General features: G+C 52.0%; 1 protein-coding gene across 1 annotated transcript; it reads left to right on the top strand.

The window, feature by feature from the left end:
- Window positions 1-4,096: 4,096 nt before the first annotated feature.
- LMOD1 (leiomodin 1) lies at window positions 4,097-24,617 on the top strand. Its single transcript, XM_075055363.1, has 3 exons — window positions 4,097-4,491; window positions 21,155-22,741; window positions 23,671-24,617. The coding sequence occupies exons 1-3, from the start codon at window positions 4,231-4,233 to the stop codon at window positions 23,695-23,697; spliced, it is 1,875 nt and encodes a 624-aa protein (XP_074911464.1). The 5' UTR covers window positions 4,097-4,230; the 3' UTR covers window positions 23,698-24,617.

The following is a 24,617-nucleotide window of genomic DNA, read 5'->3' as shown; positions in this document are numbered from 1 at the left end:
AGGAGCTGAAATGCTCCCCCTGCTATAATTTGCTGGTTTTGAAGGTGTTAAAAGACTCCTTGTAAATGTAAGCCTTCGTGGTCTGAGTGTGGTGATGGCATGTTTGTCCTTATTTAAGGCAGGATGGGAGCAGGGGGTGATGCAGTAAAGGAAATTACCAGAAGGTGGTATTGTGGCTTCTGCTTTGGTCAAGGAATGGAGATGGGAAGAGCAGAAAATCTCATCCCAGAAAGCCTCATCCCCGGCTGCTGTTGCCTGATTGAGCCTCGGAGCAGACCTCTCTGCTCTCATGTCCTCTGTTACTACTGTGACTGGTCCCACACTGGTCTGACCCTTCTTGGGGTGGCAATTTCTTGCAGTAGCCCTTGTCCTTTCTCCTAATCAGTGGCAGGTTAATTATATCAGGCTGAATGATCATTCTGGTCATCCCTTTCACAAGCTATAGGAGGGCTTGGGAAACTCCCTGCCGAGCCCATGTGGTGCTTGAGCTGCAGTGACCAGAGTCACCGAAGGGACCTCCAGTAGATCAGCCGGGGGCACTGGTGGCACCCCCTGGCAGGCTGCTGGAAGGGGCTCAAGGGCTTTCTGGGTTTTTCTGAATTTCCCTGCAGCCAGGAGCTGGCTTCTTTCCCAATATATAATGTCTTCCCTTGGTCTCACATGAGCAGGTGTTTTGCAGAGGGAGGTTGTGGGTGAAGTTGCAGTTGGGTTTGGGAGAGAAGGTTTCTCTCGCTGGCCAGGGGACCAATGTGTTCCAGAGCAGCCGCCTGTCACAGCCAGGCTGGGAGATGTCACTTCCTTTCTCAAGAAACATCTTATAAAATGAAAAAAAGATCAGTGTGTTTAACCTTTCCTCCTGCAGGCTCTAAAGGAAAGGGAAATAAAACAGATTAGAGGAATCCATCCAATTTTCAGTTGTCCTTTATCAGCTAACAGGAGAAAATAAAGGAAGACAGATGGTCCTAGGTGGTGGCACAAGAGGTGGGGGCATAGAAGGCTTTCCCATATCTGCCAGAGACCCTGTGCATGTGCCTGGAAAAGGTACTTAATCTGACTCTGTCTCAGTGCCTCATCTCTAAGACGTGGCTAATCATGTTGCTGCATTTCAAAGGCATGTTGTGCAGAAATACTCATTAGTGCCCCTGAGGTGCTCAGTTGCTATGGAGATGGGGATCCTGATAAATGCAGAGACTGACGGAGCCTCGGTGGAGATTCAGAGCTGCTGGGAGCTCCTCTGCACCAAACCGCACCATACCGCACCACAATCTCCTGACTGGCACAGCTTCAGAGGGCCAGCGTCAAGCCTGTGGTGGCTGGAGCCGGCCACAGAGCAATGCCCAAGGGTCCCTGCACAAGTCCCTAGTTCCAGTTGCTGGTGGCCTGTGAAGGAGCAGCCGGTGCAGACATATCCAGAGCTCCTCTTATTCTGGGATGAAAACACTAGATTTTCTTTTGGTGTTTTCTTTCTTACACCACTGAGAGCACTGTGGAATATTGTGCAGTCAGAGCTATGCTAATATCCCTGTTTAAAAAGAGACATGTGAGAGCCAAGATAAATTGCAGTAAGACCATCCACTATAAACCACAACAAGTTTTGGGTGACGCCTGCTTCTCTCCCAACTTTTCTACTAATGAAGGAATATTTCTCTGCAAAACTCTGACTCTCTGTTACCTCTGCATAGCCAGCTCTGCAGCTCAGTGGAGGAGAGCCTGGCAGACATGGACTCCCAAATCAGGGAAGGATGTGTGATACTTTAGGAGAAACTCAGAGCCTCCCGGGTCACGTTTACAGCTTCTTAGGGAGCTCGGTGTCTGGTGCTTCTCGTCACAGGAAGCAAGATTCAGGAACAACAAAATAGAGACCTTATCAAGGTGTTGATAGTGATTTTATTCTGTTGAAAACTGTTTTACAACACAGGAAAGAGTCATGAAGGAGAGGCAGGCAGACAGAAAGACAATTCTAGGTTTTACTCACCACTAGAAAGGTTCTTTCTCTGTTTTAGCATTGCAGATTGTCCCTGGGGCTGTCCACATACCCTGTCCCTGGAGCCAGGGGTGGCACACCCGAGAAAGCTTGGATCTTTTCTGGAAGAGGGAGACACATAGCTATGATTCCTCACTACCTTACTTTCATGCCCTCTCCAGTTGGGAACTGAGCTTCCAGTTTGTTACTGACCTCTTACAAGCACTTACCATTTGCTCCCGGTGACTGAGGACAGTGACACCACATAGAAATACCAGGCATTTGGTAATTTCTTCCATCTCCAGACTCTGTTAATTCAAATTTCTCTTCCAGAAGACACAGGTGAAAACATTTTGAACTGTGTATTCTGAAAATCAACAAGGGAGCACATTAGAAAGGTCCAGGACTGTAATAAGGTGGGACAAGCAAGACACTCATTTGGCTTCTGCAGGTGAAGAGGGCACCAAATGGACACCAATACACTAAATTCACCCTGGTTCCTGCTGCCTTTGGTGGTGTTGCAGCCATGTCAGTTTTGGGGTGAGGGAAGGAGAAGAAGGTGAAGGCAGATGGCCGTGTCCCTCCTAGGCCTTGATGGAAGTGAGCACCAAGATGAGGGTCATGATGTCAGGGAGATAGAAGTGATGGGGTGAAGTGGGATGAAATTCAGCACAGCAATGTTTAAGGTTATGCACTTGGATACTAAAACCAACAGTTTCTTCTACAATCTGGAAAAAATCTCAATCCTGCTGGTGAATCATAGGAAGGCTATGAGCAGGAGCTGGATGCTGTGATGCTGGAGATAAATGAAATCCTAGAATGCAGCAAGAATGTGCATTTCCTGTCAAGATGGGAAATGTCTATTTTGTAACACAGACATCGGGACACTCACCTGGAGCACCCTGTGCCTGTGTTCTGGATGGGATCTGAGCCAGTGACATGGCCAGAGAAAGTGATTAGGCTGACGAAGAAAATCTTATGAGAGCTTATTTTACTGAAGAAGATCAAAAGGCTGCTTGTTTGGAGTAGCAAAGAGAGAGGCCTGAGAGCAGGCAGTAAATACTAGGAGGATGATAAAGGATGAAGAAAAAAGGATGAAGTTGGCAGCATAATAAATGGGTACAAAATGCTGTACATGGGGTGAAGCTGCCTTGAAACTTGGAGAGAAGAGCCTATCTGCCTTTGTCCCGCTGGGAGAATTTGCAGGTGCCAGTAAGCTTCTTTATGGATTAGGTTGATGGAAAGTAAGTGCCTCCAACCAAAGCCCAGGCTTAGGGCACTGCCTGAACCAGAAGCAGGAGAGACTCAGGAATTTAGTTTGTGCAGAAGGAGGGATGTCTCTGGGGCTTGGCGAGGGGAAATGGGAGTGTTGTGATGAAGAGCAGCTGCAGAAACACCCCTGCAGAGGACAGGGAATCAGCAGAAGCTCTGATAAACCAACCCAGGGACAGTGCTGGGGTCAGACTTTGCAGAGTGAGGAGCAGGGGCCGGGCTGGGCTGGCACTCGCTGCCTGCTTCCTCCCCGCTTCAAAGGCGCTGGACTTTGCACATCCTTTGTAAAGAAACCAGCCTGCACCAGCAACATAACCACCCACCACCTCTTTCCCAAAGGGCTGTGTGCATTGGCTAACTGCACAGATCCTGGAGAGCAGTGGGATAAATATGAAAACTTTCTCCAGGGTGGGTGCTTTATTGCCGATTTCAGACAAGAGCTGTCACTGTCACAGCAGAAACTCTTCCCTCCTGTAACGGAGGAGACACCCCATATCAGAGCCACGCGGACCTCTTTATTAGCCCTCCAGCACTGATGGGCACATGCTAGGGATCTGCCTCCCCCACCCCCCAGATCCCCAGCCTGCCAGCTTGTGCATTTTTGCGTGTTTTCTCACTAGGTTGGCCCATTGCCTTTAAAAGGCTAAATGCTCCGGACTAAATTTGGTCATGCAGCTCTGCATGGTTCCCTGGAATGTCCTCGGGTTTCAGGCTCCTCTGATAGCACCATTCCCCGCCTCCCACTGGGCTCCATTGGCTTCCCAGCACCCGAATCGCGGCTGGATCCTGTTATTGGCCAACTCTTGGACCGAGGGGTGTCCCCTCTTTATAACTACTATATCCCAGGCTGCAGCGATTGAGAGCTGCTGAGATTTAACACTTCAGCACCTGCTGCCACTGGGGGAAGCAGTGTTGGAGCTTCGGCTTCTTTTTTTTTTTTTCTCTTTCCTTGGGTACCACACACAACCGCAACCGTGTCTCGCCAGCGAGCCAAGATGTCCAAAGTGGCCAAATATCGGCGACAAGTTAGTGAAGATCCAGATATTGACAGTTTGTTGTCTACTCTGTCTCCGGAGGAGATGGAAGAGCTGGAAAAGGAGCTGGATGTGGTGGATCCAGATGGAAGCATCCCTCTGGAGCTAGGTCAGAAAAACCAAACAGAAAATTCCCCATCTGGCCCGCAAAACTGCGACACAATGCTCAATCACTGCGAAAAGGAGACCAGGAAACTTATTCAGAGGGAACACTCGATAGACGTAAGTCACATCTCCCCACGCTTGAGCTGTTTCTGTGAGAAATGCAGGGGCATACCTGTGAACTCTGCTGGGCTGTTTTAGGGGACAAGATGGAAAACACGAACCCTGAGAAAGGCGTGCTGTGCTTGCTAAGGAGGAATAGCTGTCACGTAGAGACCAGAGGAACGAGGCAGGGAGCTGGTACGGGCACTCTGGGAGGGAACAGGGTATTTCATGAAATCCCGGTGTTACTCGCAAAGCCAAAACCTGTGCTGTTGCCAGGGATTTTCTCTCTGCCTCTGCTCTAACATCCTTTGGCAGGGCTGGGAGCAGAGACGGTACTCCCAGAAGGCGGCTGGAGGGGCCAGTGCAGTGACAGTGATCCTGTGGCCTGCGTTTCTTTTTCCTCTGTTTTTTTCCTTTGGAGATCTCCAGACTCTTGGTCCTTTCAGTTCTTCTTGTGCAAAAGCTTAAACAGTCTCTGGTTCTTGTGGAATAAAAAAAGTTTGCTGCTTTGTGGAAATCACCTCAAGAAGCAGATTTTGCCCCAAGCGATTTGTTTTGTGTTTATTGTTCAGTTAAAATTCATTCTTTTATTTTGATTTGGGTACATTTATCTCTTTCACTGCACCCGGCAAATCCTTTAATAGCTTGCTTTGAGCTAGAAAGCTTCATGCCAGTCCTTCTCCTCTTTTTGTGCCTTGCCGTAGTGGGAGCCAATCCCACTTCTCTGTAACATTTATTAACCTCTGCACTAAGAATATTCGGTATGTGCTTCGTGCGTGGGAGGCTGGGAAGCATTTGGTTTCCCTAGTTTTTTACAGCAAGCTGAGCCAGAAAGTGAAAGAAGGAGACTCTTCAGCTATTTATCTGTGTGGTCACGGGCAGATTTCATGTCCCAGGCTGGATTCGCATCTGCTGTGATGGGATAGGGCTGAGGAATATCAGCAGCGTAAGCAGAGCAGAGGCTTATGTGGATACCCCTCTTAACAGACTGCTCTGGCTCTGATTCCTTATCTATTCCAGGTCACCCAGCAGTACCCTGGATCTTCCAGCTGAGTAATTGAGCTCTAACTAGCCCATGAGCACTTGGAAAGAGCTCTTTCTGGATGTTTATGGAGTTTATTATAGGAGGGTCCTTTCCTGACCAGGGCCTGGGACAAAACAGGGAGAAAAATGAAAATTGCATCTAAGGGAGAAATAAACAAAGGTTTATTTTGGAGACATGAACAAGGGGTTAAATTATTCCCCCCAAGCCCGTTGCCTGAGAGCTTTCCTCTGGCTTTGAGGACAAGGCACTTGCAGTCTTCACCATCTATATGTGGCATTTGGCATGGGCTAGGGGACAGAAAGCGCCGTGCCCCTCGCCACGAGAGTGCTAGGTTTATTTTCCCACTGGTGGACTGGTGGAAAATTTCCCCATGGTGGGGAACTGCAGGTGCTGCAGGACAAACCTGCCTGGAAAAGCAAATGCTGTTATGTGGGACCAGTTATCCCAGTGATGCTGCAGGGGTTTGCACTGGTTTGCAGGTGATCCCAGCTTGCAGCCAATGCTGAGAACTGACACTGAAAAAGCTGCTTTTTCAGGCGGGGGGGGACTCTTGTGTTTGGCATCGCTAGTGATGCTATTTTGTTTTTAACCGTGGGAAGAAGAGTTGACTGGGAATTGGATAGGCAAGTGTCCACAATCAGGAGGAAGGGAGGAAATTTGTATTTTTTTGGAAAAAGAGAGCTGGGAAATTGTCTGTTTAAACACTACGTTATTTGGAAGGCGCCTGAGTGTGTGTGTGTCTGTGTGCTGTGTGAGAGGACTCGGGATGGTGGAAGGGATGGCATGGGGAGGAGAGGTGCCCCAAGAGAGGGTGTAAAGCTCTGGCTGGCGGGGAGGGCAGTAACTGAGGTCCTGAGAAAAGCGGTCCTTGTGCTCTCCTTTGAACTTCAGTAGTTTCGGGCCGTGGAAGACAAAGCAAGTTGGCTGCCAGTCAAATTTGTCAGTGAAACTGGCCCAGTTAGATTGCATTGCAGTAACTGGATATGGCAGAAATGACTTACTTCTTCTATTTCAATCCCTGGAGGCCAAGAAAAAAATATCCTCCACCCCTTCCTCCTTGGCATTGTTAGGACCTGGGATTAGCACCTAGAAAATGCCAGCTCAGAGCGCTAGCACGTCAGCCCATGACGGTGGTGGAGCAGGGCCTTTGCTCCACCATGGGGCGATGGGATGGGATGGGATGGGATGGGATGGGATGGGATCATCGGACCACAGAAGCAATCGCAGCAACCAGCCCAGGAAGCCAATGGTTCCCTCCCTCCGAGGAAACCGCAGGGCTGTGTTTTGCTGCAGGATGGAGTGAGAACACGGAGCCATCCAGAGCATCCCAGGTGGCTCCCAAGCTCTCACCTGGCTGCTCAGAGCACTGAGGCCTCTGATGGCAAATCCCTCTCTCATATCCGTGGATTTCACATTGCAGCAGGCAGCAAAGCATTTGTGCCCGCCAACATAAGCATTGTGGCTGCACACCCATGGGAGATGACATTCCCCCAGCCAAGTGCAGGCATCACCCCTTCGATGTCCATCCCTGCCCCTCTCCCTTGACGGCTCCCAGCATTGTGCATCACAAAACCACGCAGTGCCTGGCAGCCCTGATTAAATGCATCGAGCAAAACCTTTGCAAGCAAGAAGCAGAGATGTGAGCACAGGAGGGAAGCGCGGGCACGAGGGCAGGGAAGGAATGGGAGGTCCTTCCAGCAGGACTGGCCCTCTGAACATCTGGAAGATGTTATCCTGTGTCTGTGATGTCTCTTCAGTAGGGCGGGACAGGAGGTTAGATTCTTGTCCTTGAACCACAGAGAGGTTATGGGTCTGTAGCTGCCTTGCACAAAGGCACTGAGGGTAGAAGATATTAAGGAGTTCCTAGTCCAGTTCTGCAGTGGCACCTCGGGCTGTATCGTTACTGCTAAACCTCATTATGTAAAGCTGGGAGGTGACTGGGTCGCAGCCCCTACGGTGCAATGGCTGCTCCAGCTCCCCGCAGCCTGCCAGGACCAGGGAGGGGCATCCGCACGGGGCCAGCAGCATGCTGACCCAAGCTGCTGCACTTCTGTCTCCCCACCTATTTTTCCTCCTCCCTCCTGTTCTTCCCTACCTCCTTTGCCCCCTCTTTGTGCAGTAGCTGCTGGGATGTTGTCTGTTAGCTGGGATGTGCAGGAATTTCTCCAAAGTGCAAAATAAGGTATTCTAAAGGGAAAGGTTCAGTTCTGCCCATCTCACAGTTCTTGCAGTCATTGCTCTGTTCTTGGACTGGCTCCAGGCACCCCCATTCCCTTCTAAATATTGGGAGGAGTGAGTATATTTAGAAATATTGTAACTACGTAATAACATGTCTTCTTAGCGATGAAAAGGGCAAACTTGGGTAACTAGGAAGCAGTTTATAAACAGCCCAAAATAGACATGAGCTTTGCCCTAACTTCTCTGCACTGGTGAGTCAAATTCACATCTTGGTGATGCATTAATTAATTGATCTTCATTTTGTATTGCCAATGAGTGAAAGTATAACCCAGTTCAACAGTGGGGCTCAGGACAGTGCCTCTCTTTGGATGCACTCAACAAGGCTTTCTTGTAGCTCCAGGTATCACGGGAACCAAAGTTAAACTAATATTCACAAGCAGATAAATGAAGAGATGATTTCCAATAGCTCATGGCTCTTTACTGTAGCGGGCAAAGACACAATGAGAGAGAAATTCAGTTTAGAAAGATGCTGTAAAGTTGAAGCAGTGGCATTAACCAAAGGGTGATTTAGCTGGTGGCATGGCTGACTTGGTATCACTTGAAATCTTTGTATCATGCCTGGGATTTCTCTTTAAAAGAGGAAAAGCTGTTTGGGCCAGGGGATAGGGGCTCCTTGTTGGTGTCTCAGCGGGATGGGTTTCTCTGACAGCTGAGCTGTTTGAGGAGATGGGTTTTGTGAAAGCAACTCTGATTTTGTCCAGTTCTTCCTCTGCTGTTGGTGACACCTTCTTTAAAAAGCAGTACCTATGCATATATATATACACCCTGGAGATACTCACATCTTTCCCATTCAGTCACTCCTAAAACCCCTCAGGGGTACCTTTGCCAGGAGGGACCTGGCTGAGAAGTGCTAGCCCATGGGAAGGACCACTGTGCCGTGCGAACCATGCGTACCATGGGACCAGGTGGTTTGGTGGATGAACACTCCTTAGCAGTTGCCCTATCCACAGCAGGAGGTTTTACTTTTCAAAACATGCCACAAAATCCACCTGCTGCTGTTCTTGGCTCTCCTCGGATTCCCACCTGGCCTCACCGCAGGGCCCAGGTGGTTCAAAAACACTGAGCACCTGGTGGCAGAGGCAGCCCCTCCTTGTGCTCTCCTTCTCCAGCACCACTGTCTTCCCTGGGAATGGATGGAGCATCCTTCCCTCAACTTCACCTGTAAGGAGAGGACACCTGGATGTCCTAGTCTCATCAGAGTCCCCAGTCCTGCCTCCCAACGGGGCTGCACTGATTTCATGCTGCTTCAAGCATGGATGGCTGGGAAAATGCAGGGAAATTGCATGCAGGGGCATTATCCTACTGATGGAGGGGATTCATTGCAGCGCCACAAAACCACTTCTTTTAGCAAGATGCTTGCACACATGGTGGATGTCTCTTTCCATGTAAGTCTAGGGACCAGCTTCTTGGAGGAGAAGGTTCTGAATAAGAGACATTGGATGCCAACCAGGGCCAGCTGTGCACAGTGCAGATAGTCCCTGTATTTTTGGGTCCTGAAGGTTGAGCACCCTTCCCACAGGAGAAGTTGAGATGGCTCAGGCAAGTGTGTTCCAACACCTTTCCCTGTCCTCTCGGATGTCCCACTCCCACCTGCAGTCCTGCTCAGGCAAGACACGCTCCCTGTTCCAGGTCCATGCATCCTTATCCCTGCGGGCTGCTTTGCCTGGGCTGGTGCTCTTGGGGACATCCTTGTGTCCCCAGGCACTCTTCGCTATAGGCTGCATACAGCTGACAGTGAGTGGTGGCACTACGTTCCTTATGGCCGGGTTTTGATGCTGAGGGAAAAAGCAGTGACCTTGGAAGGAGTTCAATTAATCCAAATGCAGCATATTTGAAGGATGCTGGTGCCAGAGGGCAGCAGGTCCTATTGTCATGGATAAGGATTACAAAGCTCCTTAGGAAAGTCTTGTAAAAAGTCCTGCCTTCCTTTCTAACTTACTGGGGTGTGTGCATGTAGGCTTGGTGCTTGCTGCTGCATGGTATTTAATCTAGTTACAGGTGGCTATATGTGGAGGGAGATACCATGAAAAGTGAAGATCCCTACCAACAAGCCCTTCTTTGACATGACAGAAAAACAAGTTAGTATTTAAATTTCTTATTAATGCTCAAAGCTTGTCATCTTGTCGTGAAAATATCTGGAGGAAAAACAAGCTCCACTTTTAAATAGCTGGGACAGACTCAAGGGAAATTGCAAACAAGGGAAAAGAAGTGGTTGTATCATTCTTTAAGCATTTTACCAGTCTGTGACTAACACATATGTGTTTAAACTCTGCTGTTCTGTTTATCAGCCAGTTCTGTCGATATGCCAAGACAGTTCCTTCTCTCTTCCAAGAGCCTTCACCAATTCCTAGCTCTTGCCTTTCTTTTAACCATGCCCTGGGCAGGTCTCTAGCAGCCTGGGTGCCTGCTTTTCCTTTATCAGAACATGTTGTTTTTCTGCCCAGCTCCTGGCCTCCAAAAGAGATGTAAGGGGTGGGTGACACTAGGGCATCCTTCCTCCTGGTGCTTCTCCAGCAGCTGCCGGCTCATGCCAGGGTGGGCAGGGGACAAAGGTGTGGGTCCTTCCACCAACACACAGAGCGGGAGTGGAGCTGGCAGCTCCCTGGTCTTTATGTTACTCCTGTAGACGATAGCTAGGGATATCCAAAATAGTCATACATTTTGAAAGAAACCAAAGGTACTGAGTCAATCCTATTTGATCCTTAAAGGAGGCCACAGATGACCTCTGCTTTGTGGCCTCTCCAGCCTGCTGCAGAAGAGCTTATCCAGGAGAAACCTTTTATTTGTCACCTTTTGTTGTTCAGAAATGAAAACAGCCACTGTGTGAGCTCAGATGTTTCATTCTTCATTTCTGAAAATGTATCAACCCTGTAACGAGAAGAATGAGCATCGGAAGCGAAAGCTGTCAGCTAGCAACAGACAATAAAACAGACCTCCAAGGCAAAAAGAGAAGCAGGAATGATCCCATGACAGGTAACTGAAGGATCTGCAGTGTTGAGAACAGCTGAAGCAAGTGAGGTGGCAACACACCCAGGTTTGAACTGTATTTCTGAACAAACCATGTGAGAAGGAATCTCACAGCCAGATCGATGTTTTTGTAACGCCATTGGAAAATGGTGGCAGAAATCTTGTTTTGCTGTGAGCAGGGCGAGTGGCAGCACAAAGCGTTCCCAGCAACTCGTAGGTCACGCCAAAGGCACGCTGTCTGTCTGGGAGATACGTAGCCCATCTAAGGGCACAAGCAGGAAAAAACACTGAATTTCTAGTCAGTCTGAAAAAAAAAAAGACTGAAAAGCTGAGTTCTATATTTACATAAACCACAACTGGGATGCAGATAAGTCCATGGAAATGCTTGGAGTGTTCAGCTTATATGGCCCGAGCTGCCCAGGAGGTTTATTATCTGTTTATGTTGAGCTGATAAATAGACATACAGAGGAGGAAAAGAGCTGGGATCCTTTACGTATCGCTTTCTTTCGCAGTGTTATGACATCATTTGCATGCTAAAATGGTCTCAGTGACTCAGCTCCCAGCAGGACGCTGGGATTAACCAGTCATGTCACTCAAGCCCACCCTTTGCCATGGTGGGAATTGCAGCCTGATGGAGCAAGAGGATCTCACTTCGCAGGGAAGGAGGTATCAGGGCACTTGTTTTGAAGTCATGGTGTGGATAGAGGCAACCGCGGTGGACCAGCCACACTGTGAAGTGACATGAGTCCTGCTCAGTCCTCTCCTCTGCCCAGATCATGGTGCAAACAAGGTTGAAAACAGACAGGAACAAGAACTGCAGAAATGCAACAGGAGAGGTGACAGCCTGAGGTCACAGAGGTGTTCTGGTGCATGCAGCCCGTTGACGTTGGGTTGGGTAGCCCAGGGCTGAGACACAATATTTCAGCCAGGATTTACACCGAGACCTGCTGGATGCTGCTGAGGGCTCTGAGAAGTTCTGTCTCCTGGCAGGGGGACCATAGCAGAATGTGGACATGCCCAGCATGGGAACCAGCACCCACACAGCCATGAGAGCTGCCCACAGCAGAAAGAGAGCTGCAGTTTGCTTCCTTTCAGGGAAGACCTTCAGACTCTAAGAACTAGAGATCGTGACTCCTGGCAAACCCTGCTTTATCTCACTAAGTGCTGTGTTCTGGGCTACGGCACCCACGTGGTGTACGAACCCAAGGAGCCAGTGCTCCTGTTTCTCATAAGCTATTTAAGAGTTTTGACTAGCAAACCAGCACTCTGATTTTGGCAGGTAGGCACCTGGGGCTGGGGCTTATCTCACCTGCTTCAAAGACCTTGATTCTTCTTCCTACAGTGGCTGCCCGTGGCCACCAGTGATGCCATGGGGTGTCTGTGATCGTCCCATGGGCTGGCCGATGTGACCCATGGGAGACGTGCACCAGCAAGGGGCCTGGAGATGCTTTCCATGTAGTCCCAGAAGGCTGGGAGCCAGAGTCCTGCTTCTCAAGCATCCAGCCCCCATGACACAAGAGGACAGGAGATAGGATTTAAGACTCACTAGGGCTGAATTGCAGTTCTTCTGTTCCTAAAAATCTGAGGAATGCTCTTCATGGGCTGCCCACAGAAAATGTGCCGGGCAGAAATCCAACCTTGAGGTGGCCGTGGTGTGAATCGCTGATGTTTACTGCCCTTTGCAACCTCTGCTGAAGAGGAGGCAATCAGAGAAAAGGTCTTACCTTGGGAATATCCAGTTCAGCCATGGCAATGCCAGAAGAAGGGGCAGGGAATACAATGGATAGAAAAGAAAAAACCCAACTTCTAAAAACAGATTTTGTTAGAGAAGCAAAAGTTTCCATTTGCAGAGTATCCAGCAGCTTTAAGGGCTTTCTGGGAAATGGCTGCGTGACGCTGTGGAAGGGCTAGAGCTATTCTATTAAAGGAAACCCAGTTGAAATGTTTGTTATCGGACTTAATTCAGCAATGAAGGCAAAGCAAGACAAAAGTCAGGGCCAGAAGTTGTCCAGTCTCTGGAGAACAGCACTGCATCTCAGAAGGAGGTTGTTTTTAAAAACATTGGCCTGGGAAGTGCAAAGACACAGTGATATTTGGGGTCAGAAAGGTCTGAGCAGAAGAGAAGGGGAATAACTGAGTTCCTCGTTAAAATAACAGAGTAATAGCGGAGGCAGGACAGGGCAAGAAGTTGTTTACATCGCTCTGGGTTTTAGCACATAGAGCATGGCCAGGGGGTCATGCTAGGTCTGCATGTATCCTAGTGCTGGAAGCCAAGGTCCTTTCACCCTTGCTTAATGCCAAAAGAACCCAAATGTGCCAAGAGAGAAACTCTTTTGCTGCCTGGGAATGGTCCTACCAGGGAGCCTGTTGGTGCCAGAGCTCTGCGGGGTGTAGGGGGGGTGCAAGCAGGGTATCTCATGACCCCGGCCCATGACGTTTGCTCTTAGCTAAGGACCAGGAGGGTTGCCCTGGCACTGCCGCAGGTAGAGCAATGCCAGATCCCCTTGTGAGTGGGTGGCTGCCACATAGACCTGAACTCGGCTGTCCTGGGCAAGCAGGGTCAGCAGAAGCCTCACGATCCCACTTCCTCCAGTGGTCTCTGGCAATCCAGGTTTAGTAGCTCTCAGGACTCGGCCAAGGACACAGCATTTTTTTCAGGAATGTCCTTGGCTCAGAGTTGTCCCTGAGTTACTCAAAACTGGCCAAGGAATGGAGGAAAGGAGCAGCTTGGCCAGCTTGTTGTGGTTTAGCTTGGCTCCAGCAACCTTCTCACATGCCTAGAGCGTAATGGCAGTGGGTACCCAAATACCAAGGAACATCAAGTGCAAAACAACCTGCCTTTGCCCACTGGCTACCTCAACGGACTTCTCCATGCAGTGGGACAGCCTTGGAGGACATCCCTGTCCCCTGGGAGCTCTCACATGGCTTGTGCCCAGCCTCCTCAGCCGCCTTCACCTACAGTCACGCTGAGGGGTGGTGAGGTGCTGGTGCCTCACTCACAGTCTCTGGCTGGGATTTGGGGTAGCTGGGCAGGACAGAGGGGATACCGGGGCTCCTTTAGAGCCCACACAACTAGGTAGGTGACTCCAAAGGATGATGCAGATGCCCAGTGTTAGAGCTGTGGGTTCAATCTCCAATCTCAGAGTCTCATGGCGGCTCTGGAGACCTTTGTAGGACTCGGTAGCATGTGTAGGACAGAGTGAAACCCCTCAGGCAGTGATACCAGATTGGCTCGTTAATTATGGATCCATAATTAGGCCTAAACCCCCTTCTTCAAATAACCAAACCCAGCTTCCTTCCCTTGCCAGTCTGGTCTGGGAGACCCCAGCTGACCAACAGCTTTTGGTGAACTGTCCCTCTGTCTCTCAGAAGTCTCCCCTCATCCCCAGGTCTTCCCCACTTCCCTGCTCTCCCACCTCCAAAAGCCCCTCCGTCACTCAGGATTTGCATGGAACCGAGGGAGCTTTGCTAGTGGGTACCTGTTGCCTAAGCCACGCCCTGCCAAGAGATGAACTGGAAAATGTCCTGTTAGCTGCAGGAGGGCTATATTATGCCAGGGAGGGATTCTGGTTGTGTTGCAAGGAACACGGCTCCAGGTGGAGAGTCTGTTGGTGGCAAAAGCCATGTGCCAGGCAGCCAGCATGCCAAAACGGCTCTGCTGGTGGAGTTGCTGCAGAGGAGGGAGGCAGTGAGTCGCAGGAAGACTCAGGGGCTCCAGTGGGCTGCAGTGCACATGCAGAAATGACCCCATGTGGCTGAAATCATTCCTGGATTAATTAAGTTCAGCTGATCCAGTTGTCCTTCCACAGATGTCTGTGTCTTGGTTTAGGAGGGCCGTGCACTGGTGTAGGGCAGTTTGGTTGCAAGCGGTGATAACTCCTTGGTGCTCACAAGAGTGTAGGAACAAGATTTGTGCCTACAGGTGGACATGCAGCTCAACTGACTTTGCTAAATAGGTGTCATTTCCACATGCGGGCAGTTTCTGAAGGCGCCAACACTTGCCTCTCGCTTTGTTCCATGTTTTCCCCTTATATTCCTCAAGAACAGACGTCCCCTTAGCTGTGCGCAGGCAAGGACCGTGCCCTTCTGCTTGGGTGTGTGTGAAGCCTGTGTCCCCACTGCCACTCACAGCGAGCAGCAACTGGAGCCATCAGCCACGTTGGAGCTAACCCCAGATTTTCCAGCAGTGCTGATGGTTGGGGTGGGCCTGATCCTGGCTCAAGCTTCCCCTCTTGTGTTCATGATGCTCTCATATCAGCTGGGGGTGGTGTCTCACAGCTGGGGGATGATATTTCACAGTTGGCTTCCAGAGGCCACCAAAGCTGCAGGTGATGGTGACATTAGAGACCGAGTCAGTGTCAAGCCTGCAGGCTGAGTTCACTATTTCTGGATCCATTTTAACATGAACTGCAGGTGCCAGGTTGGCACTGAGATCTTTTGCTGACAGTGCTGTTTCCTCCTGGGGTGCAGTCTGCCACGTGCCTCCAGCAGTGACCCTCACGGAGGAGCCATCCTGGACTCTTCTGGCTTCTCCCTTTCAGCCAAGCCCTCCTTGAACACAGATGGGGCACAGCTCCCCAGAGCCAACACAGAGCTGCTCAGCAGCACGTGCACCCCAAGGCTTCCATCCTTACATCTTGTTCTTTAGCTGAGCCAAGCACATGGCCGGCGTGGTGGGGCAATATGTTCAGCCTGGTAATCTGGGCCATGAGAGACTCTTCCCAGGACATACCTCTGAAAATAACTGCAGGCTGATGAAAGCTGGCCCCTTCCAAAGACAAAACATTTCTTCTACAAATGCATTTCTATATGTCCCTTCTGCCAGGGACTGACCTAACAGCAGCAGCCAGGCCACAAAGTGCCCCTTCCCTCCAGCCTGGGTACAGGTTTTGTGAGTCCCTGGGTAACCCATCCTTTCCTCTCCTCTGCAGCATGTTCCCCTTTCACTTAGAAGCCTGCTTATGGGCACAGCGGGGTGACCAGCTGGGGTGACTGTGTTGAGCAAACAGCCAGATCAATACCTACCACCCAAGCAGCTATTTTCTACCCCAAAATGAGCTGTAGGGCTTTCAGGGCAGGAGGCGAGAACTTCGCTCCACCCTCACATCCCCACCACCCGTACTAGATCTTGGCAGCCCGTCTTCTCCGCTCCACTCTCACCCATCCCTGACTCGGCCGGCTGCTCCATCCCCAGCCCCATCCCTTGCTCAGCGTCGGGAGCGGTGCTGCGAACACTCAGATTCCAGGCAAGAAGTTCCCAGTCTCCTTTGCCTTTTAAGGAAACATCTGAGTGGGTTTGAGGGTTACAAATGCTAACAAGCAATGGCAATGCTCATTTTAGTCTATTTAGAGGAAACGGGAAGGCATTTCAGTTCATCAAAACACTGGTGATTAATCAGCCAAGTACCAGGCTGTTTTCATTAGGCTTATTTTTAAAGGTCTGACACGCTGTGTAAAAATATTCCCCTAATAATCATGCTCGAAGCAGAGGGAATGGCACAGGAGGGGGTGCAGCGGCCCTGGTTTCTAGGTATCCAAGGTAAATATGTCAGCGCAGCGGAGGAGCGAGCAGGCAGGACTCAAGATGGCAATGGAGAGGGTACAGGGCTGGTGCTGGCTGCTGCAGATGGAGGCAGCCTGGCTGGTGGCCTGGGCTGCAGGAGAAGGTGTGCTGGTGGCTGCGGGTACAGCCAGAGTTTCAAGACCAGGGGAAAGGATGCATTTCCCTCTCCTCTTCTACATCATCCTGCCACGCAGTTCCTCTGCCGAGCTCCAAGAGCTGGACCAATGTGCTTCATTTCCAGCCCGAAGGTGAGGACTTCTGCACCGTCACCAGTGAGCAGAGCTTGGGCTGGTGTCACCACCTGGGGCTGGCACCTGCAGTGGAGCTGGAGTGATGGGACACACAGAGTCCGGGAATGGGTGCAAAGGCAGGAGGGGATCAAGGCACGCTCCCTCCTGGGCACAAACATGGCCTTGGGCAGGGCCAAGAGCAGCTTCTGACCTGGCTTTAGAGATGCCGCCAATCTCTACCAAGGTTTGGAGAGTCTCGTGCAGGCAGTGGCAGATGGGTAAGAGTGACTCTTGGCTTGAAACAGATCTCATTTCTTGCCTGGAATTTTTTGCTCCTGATTCCTCCCATTCTGCTGCTGCTGATGGAGCTGGGCGCTTGCAGAGGGCCTTCCCCAGTGCGGACAGGAATGCCATGATCAAGGCAGCTCTGCATTAAATTAAACAGCTTGAACACTTCTTACGTCTTGCTACCAGCCAGCACTTTCTGCAATAACTTGCAGATCTTTGACAGGATCCTTCCAGCACATCCCAAATTTTCTGGACGCGCATGATCCCATAAACACTACCCATGGTGGCAGAGACACCCACAGCCAGTCACTGCGCATCCGTTGCCTTCCCTTTTTCCCCTGCACAGAGGCACAGCTGGCTCCTTTTCCCCTAGCTCCTTTTCCACATCCTACTGTCTGGATCCAGTGCCTTCCTTCCACAGAACTGCCCCACGCCACAGCACCTGGACACATGGCAAAACAACCGTGGGTGGAAGCTTTAATGAGAACGGCACTAATGATGTGGTAACAAGACATTCCCAGCACTTGCCATAGCAGCTTTGCTGTGCATCTTATTTTGCTCTAGTTTCATCTTGTTTGGAGAAATCCATTGCCTTCTCTGAGCATGGGAGATGTTGCTGATCCTTCTCTCCAGGGTTTTCCTCCATTTCTCCAAGATCTGCTCATTCCTGGCCAAAGCCTTGCTCTGCTTAGGCTCAGGGAACTTAGGGGAGACTCAGGGCTCCCCACTGTTAAGCTGTGTGAGCTCGGGCTGGGAAGGAGAAGGCTTTTTGGGGCAGTTGGTGTGGAGATGAGGCTACTGGCTCTGACTCGAGGAGCGCTCAGCCTGTGGACACAAAAGGGCTGTAGAGCCCTGGGGGAGAACAACTGCCTTTTCTCGCAGAAACCTGCAAGAAACCTCCAACCTGGGACATCCCCAAACACCTTTGAAAGGCACCATTGGGCATGGGTGTGGGTGAACAGAACGAAGCAGGAGAGTCTTCACCCCACACACACCTCCTGCCCAGCCTCCTGTCAGGGCAGACATGGCTCTTCCTTCACTGAGGTGCTTCAGGATCTCACTGAGCATCCTTGCACCATCCCAGCCCTGGGAACAGGGCAAGTCTTGGTGAGAAGGGCCACCTCAGTGCCAGAGGAGGTGGCATCATCTGCTCCCTGCAGCCCCCAGGAAAGGGGATGCTGGCATCAGGACACCTCTGGGAGCCCCATCCCTGATCCTTGGGGTTTCCAGCAGTGAGGGGTTGTGTGGATGGACAGACAGGCTCTGTGGGGGTCTGGCATATGCCTTTCTGCTGCCTGTTTAGGTCTGCATGGGGGAGCCAAGAAATCTCTTAACTAAATAAACAGCTCTCTCGTCCCAGATGGCATCTGTTTATACGCCAGGTACAAACAGTCCCCGTGGCTGCCTCGCTCACAGCCAGGCCAGTTCTTCCCACAAAAAAGCGGTCCCTGAGGGCCAGCAGTACTGCACGCTGGAAAGGCAGAGCCGCACTCTGCCCCAGCATGGGCACCACGAGGCTCTGGGCTGGGGAAGACACTGCAGCCAGGGCATCATCTGGAGAAGGAGGCCAGCCCTGGCTGCAGAGACCAGGGTGTCTGGACTCTGATTTAGGGGTTCAAGGCACTGGGTGAAGCCACGGTGCTGTCCTAGTCCTGAGAGGGTCCGGGGAGCTCATAAAGGCATCACAGCTGCATCTCCTAGAGGCATCTTTCTTCCTCCTTTCCCTGAAATTCTAAAGTCCCCCTGGCAAAGATGACATTCACTTTGCCACCCTCTCGCCTTGGTGCTTCCTCCTCCTGGAGCCAGCATTGCTGTCAGGTCAGCAGCATCACTGTGGTCAAGCTGGGGATGCTCAGATTAATCCTGCAGCTGTAGATCAGAGCCTGACCTAACCATGGCTTTGCAGCTGGGCTCCCAGCTAGCAGTGTCTCAGCATGTCACCCTCTGCTCATCTCCAGACAGAAACCCCATGGTGCCGGCTGGCACGTGGAGCTGAGCTGTGCTGCCAAAGCCTGGCTAGCCGCGATGGGCAGGAGATGCACACTCCCCAGCTGCAGAGCAGGGAGAAGGAGGTTTAAACTGCCAAACCCCGATGTAGACTTTACAGTAGGATCCTCCTCTGTACAGCAAACTTGGTCCCAGTGTCAGGGGTTCATCTGCCTTCAGTTATCTATTCATAGCATTGGCTCCTCTCCATTGGGAGTGGAGGTGTCTCATATCCGATGTTCAGGGAGATGAATCCTGCCCCAGTGCCCTGCTCTTACTGCATTGCTATAAGAAAGCCTTGGTCCTGTGCCTGCATCTCTCCAGACACATGAGGAAGCAAATATGGTGCCATAAGAAAACCAAACAGCCTGGAAGGCTGTGTGCACTGAGGGCCATCAAAGGCTTTGGTTGCCGAAGCAGAATATGTCATAACAATGCTGATGGGAGACTCTTCCCAGCCCCATCGGCTGTGGATGAAGGCTGCAATGAGGCATTTGTTGTGTCCTGGAGCTGCCAGTGCTGGTTGTGGTCAGCAGCAAAGCACAGGACAGGCTGTGCCAAGCGTGAGGTTCTGGTGCTTGTCAAAAGTACCAAAAATTATGTGAAAAGGGAGTTCAACTGACAAGAGGCAAATTATGAGATGGCCCTAAGGCATGAAGGGAGAGAGGAAAATCCTTTGCTGCCAGAGGTAGTTTGTAAGAAAATAGCCATCAACCCTTGGGGTTGCATCCCTCTGCATGCAGGGAGGATGTAGTCGCTGCCTGAAGGTCAGCATTGCAGAGCCAAAAGCCAGACTAAGCTCCTCCTGCCCATCAACGTCCCACAAACACAACAGTGGCATTGTGATAATCATAAAAGCAAAGGCAAAAATTCCTTTCAAAGAGTGAATATACAAGGAGGTAGACAAAATGAAAGCACTGATGCTTGCCAGCCCACTAAGGAATGAGAAGGCATCTTGGCTGAATTGGAGATAAAAGAAGAAACTCAGGTGGTCCAGGGCACTGCTGCATGACTTCTTGGCACAGAGACAGGGAGATCCCAGGGGCAGGGAAAAGGGTGCCAGCTGCAGTGACACTGCTTTGCCCAATGCATGCAGCAAAATCTGCATCCTTTCACAAGACCACCCCCGTTAAGCTCTTCCCTCCTGTGATGCCTTTGGACACTGGAAGAAGATGTGCTGGGAAAACACTGTGCGTTACAAAGCAATTAACGCTGTGTCCCCATTTCCTTGGTTTTCTGCAGGGAGCTCAAAAATGCAAACTCATGTTAAAGGAGGCCCATTTCAGAGAGCCCAGCATTGGGCATGACTGCTGGATCAGCAGTGTCACCTGTGTCACCAGCTGTGGCTGCTCCCCTGCTTGCACATGAGTCCAGGCCAGCACGGCAAGGGTGTTGGGCTCTGGACTGGGCAAAGCTGCAGAGCATCCAGCTGGAAACCATTTAGGAAAGCTGGGAAAGCACCTGGGGTTCACAGAGGCACAGGCACTAGATCCGTCCCTGGTTAAAAGGGTGATTAAAAAGAGGATAACAAAAGGTGATTATAAAGAGGATAGCAAAAGGTGATTAAAAAGAGGATAACTCTCAGGAAGTATGATAGGAAGGGGTCAGACAGCCCAGTCTGCTAAGGTACGTGCATCCTACAACTTTTTAGGTTATCTTCTGTTCATTGGGGATGAAGGAGGGCATCCCACAGACCTCTGGAGGCCTTTGGGAAGGGACTGGAGGCAGAAGGAGAGCAGAGATGCCTTGGAGAGCTGCAGCGCGACCTCATCATGCCTGGATCCTGCAGGCTTTGCCTACATTTGGGGCATGCGGACGCTGAACCCTACCCTGGACCGGGGACCTCAGCTGGGTTAAACTTTCCTCTTCCAAAGCCCAGCCACAGGGTGCAGCCTGTGAACATGCAGTGGTAAATCGCTCGGGTGAGATGGAGGAGTCTCTGGCCTGTATTCAGGGCTAAACCATCATGATTTGGAGCAGGCCGCTTACCTCCCTGAAGAGTCCTGGCCACGAGTCTGTCCCCTGCCATGGCACAGACCCGATGCTAGCTGTCCTTGTCCTCCCCCATGGCACCTCCCTGTTGCCTTCCAGGGACCCCGCACGATGCTCTCACCGGGTTTCTATCATAAATGCCTGGTTTAGGGCAGCTCATCCCTTATAGGCATAGTCTAAGACCTTGCTGAGACCAGACTGTCCTGCATCGTCCTGTGCATCTTCCCCAGCTGCGGTGCTGCCCCGCGGGGCCCTGTGGTTGCTCCTGTGTGACAGAGGTGCAGAGCTGGTGATGTGGAGATTGGGGTGGTGAGTCTGGAGGTCGAAGGCACCTGCCTCTGTAAAACCTTGGTGTTTTTCTCTTGTTAGGAAAGCAGATCGAGCGAGAAGAATAAGGGAGCCAAGAATGAAGAAGAAAAGGGAAAGGAAGCTCCTTCCAAAGACCTGGCCCGGAAACGAGATACAAAAGTGGGGAAAGACTCTAAAAAGGAAGAAGGTGTTCAGAAAACCGACCCAAAAGTTAAAGCTACGGCTGAGGCCAAGACCAAAGAGGAGAAGGCTATCAACGATAAAGTCAAGGCCATGGAGAAAAAACTGATGGGGAAGGACAAAAAGGAGGAAGAGAAGAGTTCAATGTTGAAGAAGGACATGGGGAAGGACAAAAAGGAGGAAGAGAAGGGCTCAGCATTAAAGAAGGATGCAGGCAAGGATAAAAAGGAGGAAGAGAAGGGCTCAGTGTTGAAGAAAGATGCAGGGAAGGATAAAAAGGAAGAAGAGAAGGGCCCAGCAGCAAAGAAGGAGACAGGGAAGGAGAAAAAGGAAGAAGTAAAGGGTTCAGCATTGAAGAAGGACACAGAGAAGGACAAAAAGGGGGAAGAGAAGAGTTTAGGATCAAAGAAACAGACAGAAAAAGACACAAAAGGAGAAGATAAGAAAGAAAAAGACAAAAAAGAAGAGGAAAAGAGTTCAGCTTTGAAAAAATCAAAGGCAGATGAGAAGGAGAAATCCCAGCCAGAGGCAGAAAAGGCAGTGGAGGAGAAACAGGAGGCCAAGGTGGCAGCCGAGAGCAGCCCCTCCAAGCCCACCACTGGCAGCTCCTCGGATCAGGCCAAGGATGACGAAGCCTCCAGCATTTTCGATGAGCTCATTGAGAAGGTGAAGAACAACGACGCCGAGGTCACCGAAGTGAACGTGAACAATTCGGACTGCATCAACAACGAGACCTTGGTGCGCTTCACCGAGGCCCTGGAGTTCAACACCGTGGTCAAGCTGTTCGCCTTGGCCAACACCCGTGCCGATGACCACGTGGCCTTCGCCATCGCCATCATGCTGAAGTCCAACAAGGTGCTGACAAGCATCAACCTGGACTCCAACCACATCACGGGCAAGGGCATCCTGGCCATTTTCCGGGCGCTTCTGCAGAACAACACGCTGACGGAGCTGCGTTTCCACAACCAGCGGCACATCTGCGGGGGGAAGACGGAGATGGAGATCGCGAAACTCCTGAAGGAAAACACCACGCTCCTGAAGCTGGGCTATCACTTTGAGCTGGCCGGACCACGTATGACTGTCACCAACCTGCTGAGCCGAAACATGGACAAACAGAGGCAGAAACGCCTCCAGGAGCAGAAACTGGCACAGGAGCGCGGGGAGAAGAAAGACCTCCTGGAGGTGCCCAAGCCTGGAGCCCTGCCGAAGGGGTCCCCCAAGCCATCCCCACAGCCATCCCCCAAGGCTTCCCCCAAAAGCTCCCCCAAGAAAGGGGGGGTGCCCGCCGCACCGCCCCCACCTCCTCCTCCGCTCGCCCCACCGCTGATCAACGAGAACCTGAGGAACTCACTCTCCCCGGCCACGCAGAGGAAGTTGGGAGACCGAGTGCTGCCGGTCCAGGAGAAGAACTCGCGGGACCAGCTCCTGGCGGCTATCCGCTCCAGCAACCTCAAACAGCTCAAGAAGGCAAGTGCAGGGCTGCGGTGGGGTCCACCCACGGGGTTAGTCTGTGGGCTGAGATCTGAGGTCACGTCTGTTGTCACTTGGGTAGTGGAGAGGTGAGGGCTCTCCTTCTACAGTGCAGGGTACAGAGCGGGGTGTCCGTGGTCCCAACCCCTGCGCAGAGCACGTGGCAGGGGCAGATCCATCCTTTCCTGAGCACACGGGTTGGGCAGATCCATCCTTTTGCACCATCCCTTGCAGAGCAGGTGGGGCCAGCAGATCCATACCTTGGCAGAGCATCCAACAGAAGATTCATCCCTGGGCAGAAAGCATGAAAGGGGCAGATCCATCCTTTGGCAGAGCACCTGGGGTGGGCAGATCCACCTCATTCCAGCAGTCAGGTTTGGCTCCAGGGTTTGGGACACAAGGAAGAAGCCAGCTGTAACCTATAACCCCAGGGGATGGAAATCCAGGACTTCCTCATGAAAAAAGGAGTGGTGCTTAGCCGCAGCGAGGGAGGCTTACACGCACCCATGTGAACCGGTGTGCCAGCAGGCAAGAGCACACAGGCAGCGGGTCTTCAAAGGCAGCGGCTCACCGAGCTCTTGCTGCCACGTTGGCGTGGCTGAGCCCGCACCCCTGGGGGTGGGACATAGCCCAGGGTGGCCGGAGAGGCTGTGTCTCTGACATTGGTCCCAGCATGATGCCTTGAAACATCTCACTCGCCCCAGGTGGTTTGTGTCCTTGGCCAGGCTGCCCATAAGCTGGAGAGTGGGGACAACCAGCCTGGCCAAGAGGAAGAGACGTCCCTGGAGCGCTGAGCGGCCCCGGCAGCAACGGAGAGAGGGGCCCAGCTCCACCGCGGCGGGTCTGCACAGGGCCCCCGGGGCCGTTCCAGCATCCCCTTTCATTGCTCCCTGCTCCCCCCAGTAACGGGGTGTCTTCTCCGGCAGGTGGAGGTACCGAAGCTGCTGCAGTAGGGAGCGGGACGGCTTTCCTCCCGCAGCCCAACGTGGCAGACCCCAGGACACTCGCCTTTCTCGTGACTGTTTCCATGACAAGCCCTTTGGGACCCTGCAGTGACCGACACCGAGGAGCAGCGATCTCTCTGGGATGGACGGAGGAAGGGCCGGGCCCGAGGAGGGCCAGCACGGTCGTTTGATGCGGTGCGGGAGGAAGACGTATTTATTATTTTTACGGTTGTGAAGCCTTCAAGCTCTTTCTTTTGCCAGCACCGTGCCCTGCTCTGTCCGGCCGCCTGGAGACGCCAAGGATAGAAGAGGGGGCTGCAGAGCTGGTCCTTATGGGAAACTCCCCTCGGAGTGCACCGACAGAGATTGGCACCCTCCATCCCGGCTTGCCGGCAGGGCCACCAAGGTGGTCCAGCCTGCGGCAAGTGGAGGCACCCTCCCAGCCTCGCTTTTCGGAGGGGCAGGGAACAGCCAGGCCATCGTCACGGCTTGCCTCCCCACGGGGTCTCCAGGTGGCCGGGAGAGTTACGGGGTGCAGGCACGGCGGGTAGGGTGCCGGCTCACAGGGTGGAGGCTCAGTGTCGGGAGGAATTGGGGGGGGCATCGGAGAAGGGAGCGGCTGGGAAGAGAGGGGGGATGGGGCCACTGGGGAGACGGGGCACGAGGTGGAGCCAGGGCTAGAGCAGGGGGTCTGGGGCACCGTGTGCACCCCTGCAGCCGTGCTTGGGGACCGCCAGAGCTGCCAGGGCGCTTTATGCTGCAGCCCGGCCCATCCAGGAGCATTTTTGAATTTTGGCTTTTCAGCCCAATTTAGGTTTGGGGGGGGTCGGGTCCCTTTTCTTGACCCACCACCTTCCTGACCCCACACCTGACCGCACCACCTGCCCCCCATGTGGAAACAAAATTCTCTCCCGGGGGGGGCGGGGAGG

The sequence above is a fragment of the Buteo buteo genome, chromosome 23, assembly GCF_964188355.1.
Source record: "Buteo buteo chromosome 23, bButBut1.hap1.1, whole genome shotgun sequence".
Taxonomy (NCBI): Eukaryota; Metazoa; Chordata; class Aves; order Accipitriformes; family Accipitridae; genus Buteo; species Buteo buteo.
Note: the sequence above shows the minus strand (reverse complement) of the source record. Positions and strands in the feature narration are given on the sequence as shown.